Here is a 16,949-nt window from a genome sequence, read left to right on the forward strand (position 1 = left end):
GAGAAACTAGTCGCATGCATTGCTCAGGTGTGATTTTGGCCTATTCTTCCACAGACTCTTCAAATCCTGAAGGTATTGTGGGCCTTTTCTATGAACTCTGATCTTTAGTTCTTATTTTCTATTGGATTCAAGTCAGGTGACTGGCTGGGCCATTCTAGAAGCTTTATTTTCTTTCTCTGAAACCAATCGAGAGTTTCCTTGGCTGTGTTTGGGATTGTCTTGCTGAAATGTCCACCCTTGTTTCATCTTCATCATCCTGGTACTGTAGGTGCGACTGAACCAGCTAAATAATTTCCACTGACTAGGGGCAAGATTGCTTTCTAATTACTGATAGATTTCAGCTGGTGTCTTGGCTTTCCATGCCTTTTTACACCTCCCTTTCTTCGTGTGTTCATTACCTTTTTCCTGTGTCATTCCATTTTATTACACATGACTTAATTTCTGAACGTGCTTGTTTTGTTTTCTTTGTATGTATGGATTACTTGGGTTGTTAACGACATCTGGTGAACATTAAGTCAACAGCACCTTTAGAAATATATTTACTGAGAAAAATGATGACGTGTTCAATACTTATTTTAACTCTTTTTTTGTCATAATTTTGACATTTGATCTCATAATTATGACTTAGTATCTCATAATGACAAGTTTTTATGTCAAAATTATGATTTTTTTATAATGTACCAATGCATGTTTTTTTTTTTTTTTTTTTATGTGGCAGAAATGGGCTTTCATACCTTTACCATTATTTTTATAATTTAAAATAATTTTAAAATAAATACTTAAAATAAATGCACTGTTATATTTTCCCAAAATCTTCTTCTGGGGCATTTCCCTGTTTTCAGCAGGGGTTAAATTTGGCCTTCTGGCACCTTTGTTTAGTAATAATAATAATGATAATAATAATAAATATAGCTGCAAGCAGCAATTACCGGGGTTCAAGCACTTTAAGGCCTTTAAGGTGGTATGCTTTTAGGGTCTAGGCCAACCTAGATGTATGGCTGACAGTAAAACACATCCAAAATGGAGAAAAGGCTCACACACACACACACACACACACACACAAACGTACACACACACTGAAATTAAATGATTAAACTAGTATATTAATTCTTAATAAGCATGCTTACACACACACACACACATACACAGACATACATGCACACACACATTTTGTTGCAGATACAGATATTTGAAGTACTTGATAGGTGACACAAAACTTATTGCAAGTCTTCTCTTTTTAAGAGTTCATATGTCATTTTCAGGTTTCATGGTAATCATAATCCGGCATAATTGTAAAAACTGATATGTCTCCATGAACAAAATGGTAAACTTTGACTCAATGTGATTTTAAATGTTATAACAGTGATTTTATAGTGTATAAGCATGAATCCATAAGCAAACCTATGAACAGCACTGTTTTAGTGCATTTAATGAGCCCATTAGTTGTCTTCCGCTGCCATCTAGTGGATATAATTGCAATTTCTCATAAAACGTGTTTTTCACCTTTATAACTATTCTAGTGTTATTTTTTTGTCCAATCTCTCTTAAATTTTGCTTGCTTGTTTAAAATGAAATTATGCATCATTTTACACAGTTTTGAGAAGTTGTGGGCTTTCTTTTAGGATTTAAAGACCTTGGGGTACACTGTGTAAAGCACATATTATAAAATGACCGGTTTATAGTTGTCCAAATTCAAATGCATTTTTTTTTTGATAATTATTTACCTAGATAGTCTAGAGAATTGTACTGCACTGATTTGATTGATTTTGAGTTAAAAACCTATGACTAGTTCACAAAAGTAGTTTTTTTAAATAAACTCAAATATTTAAAGAACAGTTTGACTGACAGCATTAGTCCCAAGGGCAAAGTTGTTCAGAATGAGATCTATCATATGATCTGAAGATCTAGCGTTTGTGTGAATATATGAACATGTTGTACAATTTGAGGTCATTTTCTATAGAAATTTTGTTTTAAGGCCTTTTTAACTGTTAGAGCGCCACCTATGGTCCGATCTCTATGAAACTTTGCATGCTTGTTAAGAGTCATCTGATACATGTTTTCACCAACTTTTGTAAAGTTTCGAGCTTTCGTTTAGGTTGTATAGGCTGTTGGGTACATTTTGCCATGCCCCTTTTCTAAATGACCCCGTTATAGCTAACCAAAGGACAAAATTCAAATTTTCTTTGATAATGTTGGAGACTCTGGAGAGTCTAGAGAATGTTACTGCAGTGGTTTGATTGAGACTGAGCGAAAAACCTAGGACTAGTTCGCAAAAGTAGATTTTTAACATATTTGTGAATATTTAATGAACGATTTGATTGACAGCAATGGTTCTTGAGGCAAAGTTGCTCATTATGAGGAGATCTATAAAATGATATGCATATTGTGTGGATGTGTGAAACACCACGTGATAACAGAGCCATAAAACTCGTTGGCGCCAACTAGTGGGAAATTTCTTTCAGAATTCTTACAGACCTTTAGGGCCTTGAGTCGAACATGCCCACCGAGTTTTGTTCCGATCGACCTCCATTAACCTTGTCAAATAGGTACTTAAACTTGTTTGGCCAATGGCGGCCATGTTTTTTTAGATACGCGAATGTTGTCATAGTCACTTGTGCCACTTCGGACAAAGACACTGCATACCAATTTTCAAGCCGATCGGACCAACAGTTGCCTAGTTATAGCTGTTTTTATGTTTTTCAGTCTTAAAGCGCCACCAATGTGCAATTTTTTTTATTTGACCAAAGATTGAGCTAGTAAACGTGTACTGAGTTTGGTGAGGATATCTCATTCCGTTCAAGAGTTATACTACTATTGGCTAACGTTAGCATAGAATGTTTCTTGTGCACTGTTTCGCACGAAAATCAAAATTTTAACCTTTTTTTTTGATAATTATTGATATTCAGCGTCCAGAGAATATTTCTGCAGTGGTTTGGTTCTGTTCGGGTAAAAAACCTAGGACTAGTTCGCAAAAGTAGGTTTCAGATATAACTAAATTTTGTGGAAAAATGGGCGTCGTAGAGTGAAAATTTCAGCTGCAATTTTGTTCATGCTGAGCAAAGGATCGCAACGATGTAAAGTTTTTGAGTCAACCACAAACGGTGTACGATCTATGGCCAAAAATGTCTGAAATTTTAGCTTTTTGCACTGTAGTGCCCCCGTTAGGCCGATTGGGGCGAGCCTTTGGATCTGAGAAGCAAGCAATACTACTACGATCTAACCAAGTTTCAGCTCTCTATGCCTTACGGTTTGGGCTGCATGATCAGTTTTACCAGAGTTTTTAAAAATCCTAACAATTACAATAAGGTTTTAGCACTACGCACTTGAACCCCTAATAATAATAGTTTCTTCGTCAACCCTTGGTGAAGGTCATATCTTGTCTAGGGTATCAGAATCACATTCAGATTTCACGGTTCATAGATTTCTGAAATCCCAGTTTAACCCTTGGCTGGTGCTCACACAAAGGTACAGTGACCAATCTTGGTCAGAGGATCTTGGAGTGACCCTCAAACGTACACCACTGTTTTACCTTGTCAGTTCCCACAGGAGCAGAAAGTCACCTTGGCCCATGCCATCCATCACAGGTCACCTAAGAAGGTTGACATTTTTCCGCTGCTTCCTCAGATGTAGGGCAGTGCTGCCATTTCTGTTCTCAATCACAACCAGAGAAAGGAGAAATGTATTGATTTTTCTCTGCGTTTTCACGAATAACACACACTCCTAAAATGGGTGCATATGTTCCTCCATCTTCTCAGCTTTTTATCTTAATCCATCAAAAACAATACCACAGTCACAGATTTCAAACATGTCACAAACATCTCTGAAGTAGGTTGAATAGGTTGGTTCCTAGTCATATTTCTTACTAGTAACATTGTGGAGAAGTTCATGGATGGTCACACGTTGTCATGTGCACCCAGCTTCCAAAGTGTCTGATCAATAGTACAAGCCAGTATTGATCAATCACTGGCTTTAAAAAATAAATAAATAAAATAAAAAAAAAAAGCTTTTAAAAAGCAAGCAAGTTTAAAATCCATTCCTTTAGATCAATGGATTCTCAACTGGTTCATAAACCAGATTTTACACTGGACAATGACCAAACACTGTACCAAAATTGACAATTTTTCCAAAATTAAATGAAAGATCGAAATGTATTATTTTTAATGAATTACTCTAATAATGCATTTTAAAAAATAATTAAAAAACTTATGCAAAATATGATGATCCAAATTGTTTTGCCATCTTAACTAAACATATGTAATGAATTGTTTTCCAACTGTTAAAGAAATCCAACACCAACTCCATATTAAAAGGACACAAGTCTTACTTTATTGACATCCTAAACTTTATTTTACAAAGGTAAGCTTTTCATCCCAACCTCAACGAAACAGATTTACAAAGAAATAAAAACATCTTTAAAAGGCCATAAAAAACAACATCCTGTCCTCTAGCAGCATCCGAACATCTGAACTTCCCAGAAATAAACCATTTTATGTTTACAGTTATCTCTCAGCCAAGCTATACACAGTACTGCTGACATGGTACACAAGTATACAAAGTACTGCCACATGGAGCCATTACTCTTTTTTTTTTTTTTTTTTAGTGCAGAAAAGGAAAATACTCTCATTAAAATAACAATCTTAGGTTAAATAAGCTTAAATAAGAGGGCGAAGGTACAAGACACTTTTCTGAGGTACTTTACACCAACAAGCAGAATTTGGCTTTTATATTAAGTGGTTTACAGGTGCTAGTCTGCATGTACTGGCCCACCCACACAAGTTCAACTGTTTAATGTCTGTTTGGGTAAAACAAAGCCAGTCAGCCGCCTAACGGATAAGAGCAGTGGGCATGGATTTTGTAAGCACTCAGACAGTCATATGATTTAACGAAAACAACTGAGGGACGATCCTTTTACCACCAACAACATCAGGCACACAAAAAAACTTTTTTTTTCTACATAAAAGCTTTTGAATACAACCAAACCACACTCAGTGCTAATCTTATTGAACAATTCTGTGATTACAGCATCAGCAAAATTATTGCTACAACATTTGTTTCAATTTGTTACTTACAAAAACAGGTATACAGTACACCTAGTCTTGGGGAGCTTCGGATACTAAGGAACGTTGCATCTGGCTGGTCTACATTTTGACAAATGATGGGGGTGGACAGCCACAAAGCCAGGAGTGAACTTGAGTTACGTCGGTAGCTTGAAGATGTTAAGCCCAAGGAACCAAAGATTTTAGAAAGAAATCACGGCTTATTGCATTACATTCACGATCACCACGTGTTCGTACCCTTTGATTGGTCATAAACGATTTAATTTTTCCCTTCCAGCCCTTATCACATACCTTATTTAATTTCTTACTCTCCCTTTTCTCATTCACATTCTCATGTCCTGCCAACTATGACTTACTTTTTTAGTGTGTTAGCGTATTAGCTCTGCACACGTTCACATTCAAATGCTGAAATTTCTCCCCTAACATCTTTTTTATTTTTTTACAGTATGCTGGACTACTTATCCTTGGGTTATGTAGTTTGCAAAGCACAGCAAGGGGAAGTTATAGACTACTTCAGCTCAAGGTTTCTTGTCCATTGTGTTCAGAAACAATTCAGTAAATCTCCTCAGCTGTGCGGCTGCTGTCTGGCTCTCTTCATGCAGTCGAAGGTTGTCTTGTCGAAGGTGTTGAACTTGTTCTTGGAGCATAGCCTTGTCTTCTTGCTCCTTTGGAGGATAATAAAAGCATGTGGTTACAAATAACTACTTTGAGGTGAATGTTGCTAACAGTGCGTGTTCAGCTATGTTAAGGATTTGTTGAAGCATTATGTTTGCCCATTAAAGGCCTGTTATTATGTTTGGGACTCGTACCTTCCTTAGGTCATACTGCAGCTGTCGGAGAATGAGCTCCAGCTGGTTAACCTTCCCAGTGAGCAGAGTAGGAGAACCTTCCCTGTGTATAAAATAGACAGACAGGAACAATTAGACACAGAGGCACACACATGAACAGACAGATGTGCACACAGACAAATACATAGACGGATAGATAGATAGACAGGCAGAACGATAGAGAGATGGATGGGTGTATGGATGGATGGCCAAATGTATGAAGGGACAGATGGACGGACAGATAGAACAGAATGATAGATCGAATGGATAGATGGTGTTCTACATCAGCACTTACCCTGCTGGTAGGGTTGAGGCATCCACACATGCCACTCTTCTGTTCAACTCCTCCGAGAGCTCCAGAACCTGCTTGGTCTGCTCTTCCTCAGTCAGAGAGCTCAGAGAGGTCGCAGTCTGATCTATAATTGAGCAAACAATTACTCTGTTAGAAATTCAAGTCGAAACATCCATTATCAGATCTATACAGGACAGTAACAGCCTAAGACTGTGCAATGTTTAATACAAGCAGTTGCGTTGTAAATCTACAATTAAACAATTGTTTATCACTCATCAGCATTGCACAGAACAAGCAGGAAATCCCCAAAGGCACACAGGAAACATGGTACATCACGCTGCTTCAGCTGAAGCGATACAGGCTGATGTTCCAGGTAGGAGCTTTGAGCAACACCCAGAGAAAAGCTTATTAAATGTGATCCTTCTTTTCAGCTCTTTCCGAGGTGTTAGAGCTAACTGTTAAGCAGCTTCAGCAGAGCAAGGTGTTAATTAAGTGGGGAACGGAACTCACGCGGCAGAAGGGTTAATGGCGAGACGGGAGGGGGGGGGTTCACACGCTTTCAGGTGAGTTTAGCATTACACTGTCAGTCGGGCATATCATTAAGCATTCAAGTCCAAGAAGAACACACCGATATAGTGCCTTTACCTCCGCTGAGAGGGCAAAACGGGGGCGCAACTGTCAAATGTGCTGCTTTTTCTGTTGTACATATAGTGAAACTATTTAGATCCAATTTTAAATGCCAATGTCTGTTCACCGACAGAAAAAGTTGGACCAAAAGCCAACAAATGTTTTTTTTTTTAACTGAGCTTTAATTAGAATTTACCATGCATCACTGACATAAGTAGGTGTTTTGCACTTGCATGTAACTGTCTAGATCTGTTTTTAAATACCAATTTCTATTCACTGATAGAAAAAGATGGACTCATTTTTATTCATTCATAGTTACAATTTGAATTTATCCTATATCACTGGCATAAATATTTTACATTGGCATAAAACTAGTTTTTAGATACCATTATTATTCAATGAGAGCAAAAGATGGACCAGAAGTCTTTGTTTTTTTTTTAATTTATGGAGCTTTTATTTTAATTTACCCCATATCACTTGCATAAAACAAAACTACAGTATCTACATCCATATTAAATACCGATTTCTACTCACTGATAGCAAAAGATGAACCAAATTGAAATTAAATGGTAAAATCACTGAATTTTCTTTTCTTTTTTTTTTTGCATTTTAATTTTCATTTGCATGAAACAAAATTATTTAAATATCAATTTTTACTCATCTATAGCAAAATACAGACCAAAAGATAATAAATGTTTTTATAGAGCTTTAAACTGGATTCACACCACATGTGTTTTGCACTTGGAAAAGCTGCAGAAACATGTAGGTGTGGTCTCAGAAGTGGAGAATTTATTTTGTTTCTTTATAAAGGCCTACACGCTCTTTGTTAACAGGAATGCATCTCACGACCCTTTACATATTCAACATACCATGAGCAATCTCACAAGATGTTGACCTGCCATTATTTCGTCAAACGCAGAGCTAAAAGCGTTCATGAGGTTCCTTTAAGAGCGCTCACCTCTATTCTAACACCTTTCAACGCTTCCTCCACCCCCCTCTCTCATTTCATTTCATTAACAGTCTCACAGTAAGGGGTGTAGTCGGAGCTGGAGTTGAATGGACGGATAATTATTAGCACTTCGAACAAAAACACACACAAAGCAGCACATGGAAATCAACAATGTAAGCTCACCTCCTCCCCACCCCCTTCTAGTTAGCACCCAAACCCTGAGGCAAAAGCTAACTTAATCATTTCTCCCATCATGAAACGATGGTCTCATATTTGTCACTATTTCGGGATGGAGCTGCACACTCATTCCATTTTTCATATCCGTCAGGTCCCAAGAGCGCATCTCTAAGGACTTGCGAGAAAAACCAACGCTAGCAGAGGGAAGCCGTATACCGGTTGCACCTCCAACCAATTAAAGCCATCTACCATGTATTTTTCCCCATTCCACATGCAGATCAAAAGAAAATTCTCAGTTCAAGAAGAGCCATGCCATGCCCTCGCCAACATTCGCCATGGTCTCCACAGCGATGGTTGAAGGTGAGGGAACAGCTGTAATTGCGCACGAGTAAAAGCGTCCAAAACCCAAAATGTGTAATTACAGCGAGCGATGGCTTGAGTCATTTCCCTAAGTGGTGTCTTGCTGGGCTCACATTGTGATAATGGCTTAATTTCTCCATGCTCAAAATACGTTCTCCGCTCCTAATTAGCACCTTGCGGAACAATGCGCCTTTAGGCAGTCACAGGAAATGAATGGGAGGAAAATAGAGACGTGGTGATTTCGACATGGTCAAGAGCAGTGTTAGAGACGGGTGCTTTTTTGTGGAACCTTCAGTTAACTTTGTTAATGGCGTGTGAGAGCGGCTCAAGCTTTCTGGTGAGGGAAAACCTTGGTCAAAATAATAGGACAAAAAGGCATTTTAAGGTTTTTGTTATTTTCAATGCTTTTTTAGCCTATAGTGAATACAATGAGCTGGAAAAATTTAAAAGGATGAATTAAAAAAATTGCTGTCTGCATTGTCTTAGCTCCCAATTCACTACAGGAATTATGCAAATCAGGTAAAGACACAAACACACAACAAAAAAAATTGTACTTTTACTTTACTGCGACAGAAAATGTGTAAATACACTACCATTCATAAGTTTGGGCTTAGTAAGATATATTTTTTAAATTAACACTTGTAACATTTTATCATCATGATTTCCGAAGGACCATGTGAATCTGAAGACTGGAGTAAAGATGCTGAAAATTCAGCTTTGCCATCACAGGAATAAATTACATTTTAAAATATATTAAAATAGAAACTATAATATTTTACAATATTACTGTTTTTACTGTATTTTTGAACAAATAAATCTAGCCTTATTGAGACTTCTTTCAAAAAATCTTAAAGACCCCCTTTTATTTTTATTTTTTTTAAATAAAATTATATATACTGCAACATTAATTGTGCTGAGCTAACAATGCTGACCTTTGTGAACAAGGCGAATTTTATAATGAGCCTCATTTGCATTAAAAAAGGCATGATTGAGCTCAAAAGAATGCCAGTGACTAAATTGAAATATTTACTGCCTGGTAATGCTGAACTAGTTGGTAAGAAAGATTTGTGTGTTGAAATACCAAACGCTGTTGAATGCTGTTTGACAGACATGAAGGCATTTGACTACATTTGTCTGGTACAAAAATATCCATAGAGTCAAAGGGTCAGTGCTGTCCTTGTGGAAAAAATACCCAGTAGTTGTTCATTCCATAACAGTGAGCAGCGAGTTTATGATCACAAAGCATGCTAAATGGGTCAAGACCGTACTCCGCTGTGGATATGGTGTTTTCCAGAGACAACCCAGTATATTCAGTGTATCTGACAGAAGCTTGTACCTTCAAAAGCCCGCGCCGCATCCACAAGATGTGACCAGTCGAGACCAGAAGAAGGGTCCGGCAAGGGCATCATACCAGTGTCTGCCAGCTTGGCCTTGTCTGCCAGCGAGCTGTCAGAGAACCAGAGCTCATCTGCAGAGACAGCACACACAGTTCATTAGAGGACAGTCAGAGTGCATGTTTAGATGGGACCCATCTGACATTCTCACCAGTCTGTATAGAAACAATCTTTACTGGAGACTTTTTCATTTATTTTGTCTCTTTATTTCTTCATAATTCAGTTCTTTTCTCTTGCGAACAGTCGTCCAGCTGGAAGTCCTATTAGCAAACCATATAACTTCTGAAAAATTAAGTATTTCCAATGGAAACAGGATATTCATCCATCAATTGATTGGTTTATGAAAAGTTACACAAGAAAGGAGCTAAATATGAATGATGGTTTGCTAAAATAATGCTTCAAGAGTCATATAATTATTGGTTTGCATCCAACAACCCACATTAATGTTTATAATTATTAATATTGTTTAAAAAAAACAATCATTTGTGTATTGATTAACATGTGATAGACCAAAACGCCTATGTGGCGTCCATGCAAAGTCATTTTATTTTGATTAAAGATTATAAAGACATTTTCATTTGGAATAATGTGCAGCACTGAATCATTCACAATTAGAGAAGGAACATGCATTAAAACATAAAAAAGGGTCCAATCTGATTCCATGTTGACTTTAAAGCGCTATCTGAACAGAACATTCTCTGACCTAAATGTGCCTTTATTAAATAATTTAACTCATGAGAGACTACAATTACACTTGAACCATTCATTTATCATGGATATAATGATCAGTTCGATTAAGAGGAAACTGAGACAGTCACTGAGGACACAACTGAAGGGCCCTGACCGTTGCATAAACTACATTAAACATTCATCCAGTGGCAGAGATTTCAATTTGACAGAAAAGCAGTTGCCGCTGCTCAACAGCCAAGGGCCAAAGGGCAACTTTACCCACAACTGGGTGTACTTATGGCAAAAGAATCAAACGCGGCAAGTCACAGAAGCAAAGGAAAATTAGCTCTAGGTGACCTAGAGAGCACACGCTTGCTAATTCACACAAAGTCTGCTCATGCAGGCAGACAGACAGGCCTCGCCTGAGAGCAGAGAGGTGAGAGTGATTTGAATAATGAATGAAGTTGGTTGGCTTAGAGTTCTGCTATAATGAGAGAGGAACTGTATGTTTCAGACAGCTGGAGAACAGCTCAAGTGTCTGTATGCGAAACACGCCAAGAGGCATTATGGCCGTTCACACAGGACGTGTTCTTGCGTTCCATATGTGCTATTTATTGCTACAATTTCGCTTGTAGTGCTATGCATTATATGGGCGTTGTTGTCTGTTATGGAGTGTCTAGCTCATATTTGCAGCATCCTATCCCACAAGTGCGATGTTTCTCAAACTAGTGAAGAAAATAGTTCCACTATTACATCCGCTGATATTACATAAATATTTTTACAAAAAATATTATTTTCAAAATCTGCATAAAATTTTTTATTTTTTATTTTAATTTAACAGAAAACAGTTCCCCATTTTGTTAAAAATAATATATGAAAATAAAACAATATTTTCATTACATTCTTAATACATTAAACAAACTTTGTATTTTTTGTAAAAATATAGTATTTTTGTAAATATATTTAAAGCTTTTAATACTTGGAAATTGTTAAAAATTTGTAAAAATATTTAATTTACAAAATATACAAAACAGGTCAGCGGTGATAGCCTCGTGAACAGCATGTTGACATGTAGCGCCATTGCGCTTCGGGCATCCTGTGTTCGAGTCCCACCTCGTGGACCTTTCCTGATCCCATCCCCCCTCTCTCTCCCACTTCGCTTCCTGTCTCACTACCATCTTATCAATAAAAAAGGCAAAAACGCCAAAAATAAACCTTTAAAAAAAACATACAAAACTGAATTAAATTAACTTAACAGAAAATAGTCCCCCTAATTTGAGAATACTGCATATCTATCTATCTATCTATCTATCTATCTATCTATCTATCTATCTATCTATCTATCTATATCTATCTATATATATTAGTGCTGTCAAACAATTAATCGCATCCAAAATAAAAGTTTTTGTTTTTCATAATAAATATCCACAGCACACACTCATATATTATATATATATGTAAATACAAACACATGCATGTATACATTTAAGAAAAATATGTTATGTTTATATATTAAATATTTATTTAATATAAAATATAAGAACATAAATATATAAATGTATATGCAAGTAAATATTTCAAAATATATGTAGTATGTATCTACATATACAAAATAAATATACACAGTACACACACATATATTATGTAAACAAAAACTTTTATTTTGGATGCGATTAATCGTTTGACAGCACTAATATATATATATATATGCACACTTAAAAAAAAAAAAAAAGAAAATCATTCTGTAATAAGATCAATGGAAGCATTTTCCAAATACATTTCTAGAAAAAAAGTCATAAAAAAAAAATTTGAGCGACAGTCTCAAACACTGACAAAGTATATTTTGCCGCTAGAAATGATGATTTCTCTTAAACACAGGGGTCTTCCATTGATCTTATTACAGAATGATTTTTTTTTTTTTTTTTTTAAGTGTGCATATATATTAGTGCTGTCAAACGATTAATCGCATCCAAAATAAAAGTTTTTGTTTACATAATATATGTGTGTGTACTGTGTATATTTATTTTGTATATGTAGATACATTGCTTTATTCACAATCATCTTTGCAATATTTCATTGTTTTCCCTTCGATGGAAACATCTTACGTTAGCAATTGTGTACATATAAAGTTAAACTTCCCTTGAACATGCCTTCTGTTCAACTACTTCACGCTCCAGCTGTTTAATGCATGAACACGTTCTGCTTTCAGTGACCAGTCCAGCACAATTACACAAAAATCATGCTATTATAATGATTTTCCTATTACAGCACACTCTTCATCCTACTAGCATATTTCAGTAGACGTATAATAGTATGATTAGCACTAAGTCTCTCAAGCATTAGCAGCAGATTTATAGTATCATTACTTGCTTCATTACTAAGTACAACATTAAAGTCTGCAGAGGATAAAATTACTGTAAAAGGAAGGAATGTGGTGAGCTTACCGAGGAGATGGAAAAATCAGTTATGAGCCAAAAAAGCTCATTTATTCCATTATCATCAAGCATGTCTTAATGCTGACAATCCGAGCGTTTACATTATATGTACATCTGGTACTGTGATGCATTCTGGGATGAAGTGGACAGCATTTTGAGGCCAGACTATATAAACGGAACCGTGCGATCCTTAAAACAATGTTAGCATCACTGATAGGGTAACGACATCTGCGAACACTCACTTTTGAGCTGACTGGCGGAGTGGTTAAGACCCATGCGAGGTGGTAGGGTGCTGTGGTAGGGCAGGGCGCTGCTGAACAGGATGTCGTTGGGCACGGCCTGGTCCAGCATGGAGCTCCGAGAGCTCGCTAAAGACAGCGCCCTCCGGTGGCTGCTGCACAAGCTCTCGTCTGAGAGCGTCCGGTACAGAGAGCGGCGTGGAGACTGACCGACAAGTGATATCTGAAGTAACACAAAAAGCAGAGATAGAGGAGAAGGAGAGAGACGAATGCGATAGAAATAGAAGACGGGTAACAGCAAGACAAAGAGAAAGCAGAGAGAGAGAGAGAGAGAGTGCGATTGAGTGGGAGAGGGGGAAGCAAAGATATTATTCATCAGAATATGATTATCTGAAAGGCTCTGCAATATTGTTAATAAAACAGCCGTGGCAATAAAGCACATATCACTTAATTGAATTGTGGGGGAGAAGTGGGGGTTGGAGAGCAGGAGGGTGAGCTAAGGGAACATGAGACTCAGCTGGGGACCAATCAGCAGTCAGAGTGAGTGACTGTGGGTCTGTGAGTCAGACCTATTAGAGTCATGGCGCTCTCATCAATAATGCAGGCGCAATGGACACGGTCCTCACGGGGGGTCTACGGGCAGGGGGAGGGGCTCAAACAGACAATTAGAGACATGAACGTGACAGAGGACCAGCAGACATCAGAGACAGGCTGCTTATAATGGCCTACAGGAATTAGAGAAAAATGAATACCACATTGTCGAAGTAATGTTTGTGCACAGTGAGACTGCATACAACAATGACATACGGATTCCTATTTTATTAAATGTCACAACAACAACAACAACAATAATAATATACAACAATAATACTCCTCATGTTATCTAATTTCATCTAATATCACTTGAAAATATTTCTATTAACAATTATTATGATTATCATCATCAAAGTTAACTGGAAATATGGTCCAGTATATGGTCCAGTTAAATATGTTCTTAATACCGTAATTATCGTTGTTATTGTTCTTGCTGTTGTTGTTGATGTTATCACTTAATTATCATTATTATAATTTAAAAAATATTTTTTTATTGTCATCATTTAAGTTAACAGGAAAAATGTTGTTAATAATAGTAATAATAATAATAATAATATTTTTTCCAACAATTGGGAATGCTTATAATAACAAAATTTAATAAATAAATGTTAAACATTTAAAGCTGTATACATTATGTATAAAATAGTTAGTTCATGATACCCAATGCATTAACTAATGTTAATTATAGTAGAGTGTTGCCTAAGAATTTCATAATTCAGATTTTGTTTCAAATTAACACTCGAGTACGTATGCATTATGCCTTTGGCTTTCTCACTGGGGGGTTTGTGAGGCATTATTCTTTGTAACACTGCTTTGGAACAATAGGCATTGTGAAAAGTGCTATGCAAATGAATCAAATTAAAGCTTACAGTGAGACTAACACACATGTAGAGTGTGTGGGCATATGCAGCTTTATAATCCACACTGCTGTGAACAGATCAGGTGAGGAAAATGACTGATTGTTGTGACCTCATTTCCTCTAGACACTTCCATTAGTCAGCCAAATGGCTGTTACCCAGGCTGCTGACTGGTTAGTTGATTTGCTTGTCATTGTAACACATCAGTGAATAATGTGTTTAGTGCAAAACATGTTTAAAATGTATAATTCCTTTGTTTTTCAGTGTTGCTTTATGACATGTCCTAACTACAGCAGCACTTGCTCACTGCATTACTCATCCTCCAGGGCTCAGCTCTGCACTCACCTTGCCTGGACCTGCCTGCCCCGGGGGACTGTCGGGTAGAAGCATCCTGAGGAAGGCCTCCTTAGAGAGCGTCTGGAGCTTCTCACCAGCACTGCTAACCTGGGATGGGTCTCTCAAATAAAGCCCCCTGAGAAAGACACATGGAGACAAGGAGGGAGAGGAAGGGCGAAAGAAAATTAAACAAATTAGACAAGAAGTGAGACATTAGCAGCAGGTTTTGCTGTAGTATCAATCTAAAGTGAATTGTGCCTCCTTTGTATGGGTTGCTGTAGATATAGGTTTCTCTTTGTAAAGGTGCTACAGACAAAACATTCGAAGGACTACAAGGACGCAGCTGCAGTTGTGACGAAACACAGGTTTAAGGGCCATTGAGTAAGGAACAGCCTTCACACAGTCATGACATGACTTATCAGGGAACAAATCAAAACAAATCACTGACTAATGGGAGCTAAAAGGAACAGTTCACCCAAAAATGAAAATTTGTCATAGTTTAATCACACTTTTGTTGTTCAAAACCATTTGATGAATTCCTAGTTAATTTTTAAACAATATACTAGCCAGGCCCTTTTTAATAAAACATAAGTGATGGAAAATGTTCGTTGACAAGCTTTATTCCCGTGACTAAAATGAGATGATGACGAGATGACAATCAGGTCAATAAACGATAACTGTGACTATCTAAACATGCAATATTGTTGATGATAAAAGACTAGACTAAAAGCTCTTACTTTCGTCAAAAAAAGGAGACAAAATAGAATTGCGGACTGCTGTAAGTGCCTCTACTACACAAGCTTTCAGGTGTGTTACCTGATTACTATTAGGAATTTTTATTTCCGTTTTTTTACCATTTTTCATAATGTAGACAGAGAGAGTGCCTCTCTAAGTCTTTATTAATTTATATATTAAAATAGCCTATAATAAACACTATAAAGATGAGGTAAAATAAACCATGTGTATGAGTTCACATTCTGTTGGTTTGTGCTCATTGGTGAAAGTGCAATACCTGAAATGTAAAAATAAATTTCTCAAAAATAATTTTTTATCAGTTTAGCCATTATATAAGTTTTCACTGACTAAAATGCGTAGACATTTAGTTGACTAAATTTTGACTAAACAAAAACAGGACAAGGCTGACTAAATATGATAACTAAAAAGTACATTTGACACAGGACTAAAACTAAACTGCTTTACAAAATGAACACTAGTGAGGAACATACCAAAATTTTATATTTTAATATTTTGACACTCCTCAGAAGAGTAACAATGTCTGATTCATGAATAACTGAGTCAGATCTTTTCAATGAATTACTTGTAGTTCACCAAACAGGTCTGAATTATTTGTTTAGCTTACAGTTGCAGCTTACTTAAAGGGAAGATAATCAGTGAATAATGACTTAAATTGCCTGTTCTTCACATGAAACTATCACGTAACTGAAATAAAATTGTATAGGCTACTTTTTTTCAATGACATAAGGATGAGGAAATGATATCAGAATTATTTGTGCGTGAACTGTCCCTTTAAGGGAGTAGATAGTGCCATTTTTACAGGACAAGAGGGAAGGAACAACACACTACAGTGAAATATTCAGGGCCAGGTAATGATCCAAATACCTTGATTTCCTTAACAGTGTCTTTAGGAGTAAAGACAACAAAGCCTCTGACCGACTGAGGCGGCAACAAAGAGGGAAAAAAAATGATTACAAAGAGCTTTGAATCAATTCAGTGACCCTTTTGTTTTTAAACCTGACACAAGAGAAATATGAATTTCCATCAAATATCATCTGCGTCAGGAAAACGTCAGCATCCCCTGGTGAGCATGTCAATCAAATCAAGTCTCTGCTTTAATCATCAGAGAAACATTTACCAGGCCTTCCGTCTGATAATGTGAAGTGGCAGGTGTCAAGTAGATTCTGTCTGGATTCTGTTCGATGGAGGTTATATAATATGTCTGTTGACATTGATCATCTCTTAGATGCTGCTAGCAAGAGATGTGTTACTGAACTAAAAGGTTTTCCGAATGTCACCGGTCAATGCATTCGTTAAACAAAAAATGCAACATAATTGAAGTGATTTAATCTCACTGTGAATACTTCACTAGCTCCAACGTTACATAAGATACATAAAACA

The 16,949-nt window shown here is 36.8% G+C and overlaps 1 protein-coding gene across 3 annotated transcripts in view; it reads right to left on the minus strand.

Moving 5' to 3' along the window:
• Positions 1-4,318: 4,318 nt before the first annotated feature.
• The window catches only part of sipa1l2 (signal-induced proliferation-associated 1 like 2), a 71,778-nt gene continuing 59,147 nt past the window's right edge, over positions 4,319-16,949 (minus strand). For all 3 annotated transcript variants that reach the window (XM_058790847.1, XM_058790845.1, XM_058790846.1), the window contains exons 16-21: positions 14,823-14,949; positions 13,030-13,249; positions 9,626-9,757; positions 6,180-6,300; positions 5,867-5,948; positions 4,319-5,722 (exon numbers count right to left, since the gene is read on the minus strand). In XM_058790847.1, coding sequence (XP_058646830.1) covers positions 5,576-5,722; positions 5,867-5,948; positions 6,180-6,300; positions 9,626-9,757; positions 13,030-13,249; positions 14,823-14,949 — 829 coding nt within the window. In that variant the 3' untranslated portion in view covers positions 4,319-5,575. The remainder of the gene's footprint in view (positions 5,723-5,866; positions 5,949-6,179; positions 6,301-9,625; positions 9,758-13,029; positions 13,250-14,822; positions 14,950-16,949) is intronic.

Source organism: Onychostoma macrolepis, chromosome 11 (assembly GCF_012432095.1).
Source record: "Onychostoma macrolepis isolate SWU-2019 chromosome 11, ASM1243209v1, whole genome shotgun sequence".
Taxonomy (NCBI): Eukaryota; Metazoa; Chordata; class Actinopteri; order Cypriniformes; family Cyprinidae; genus Onychostoma; species Onychostoma macrolepis.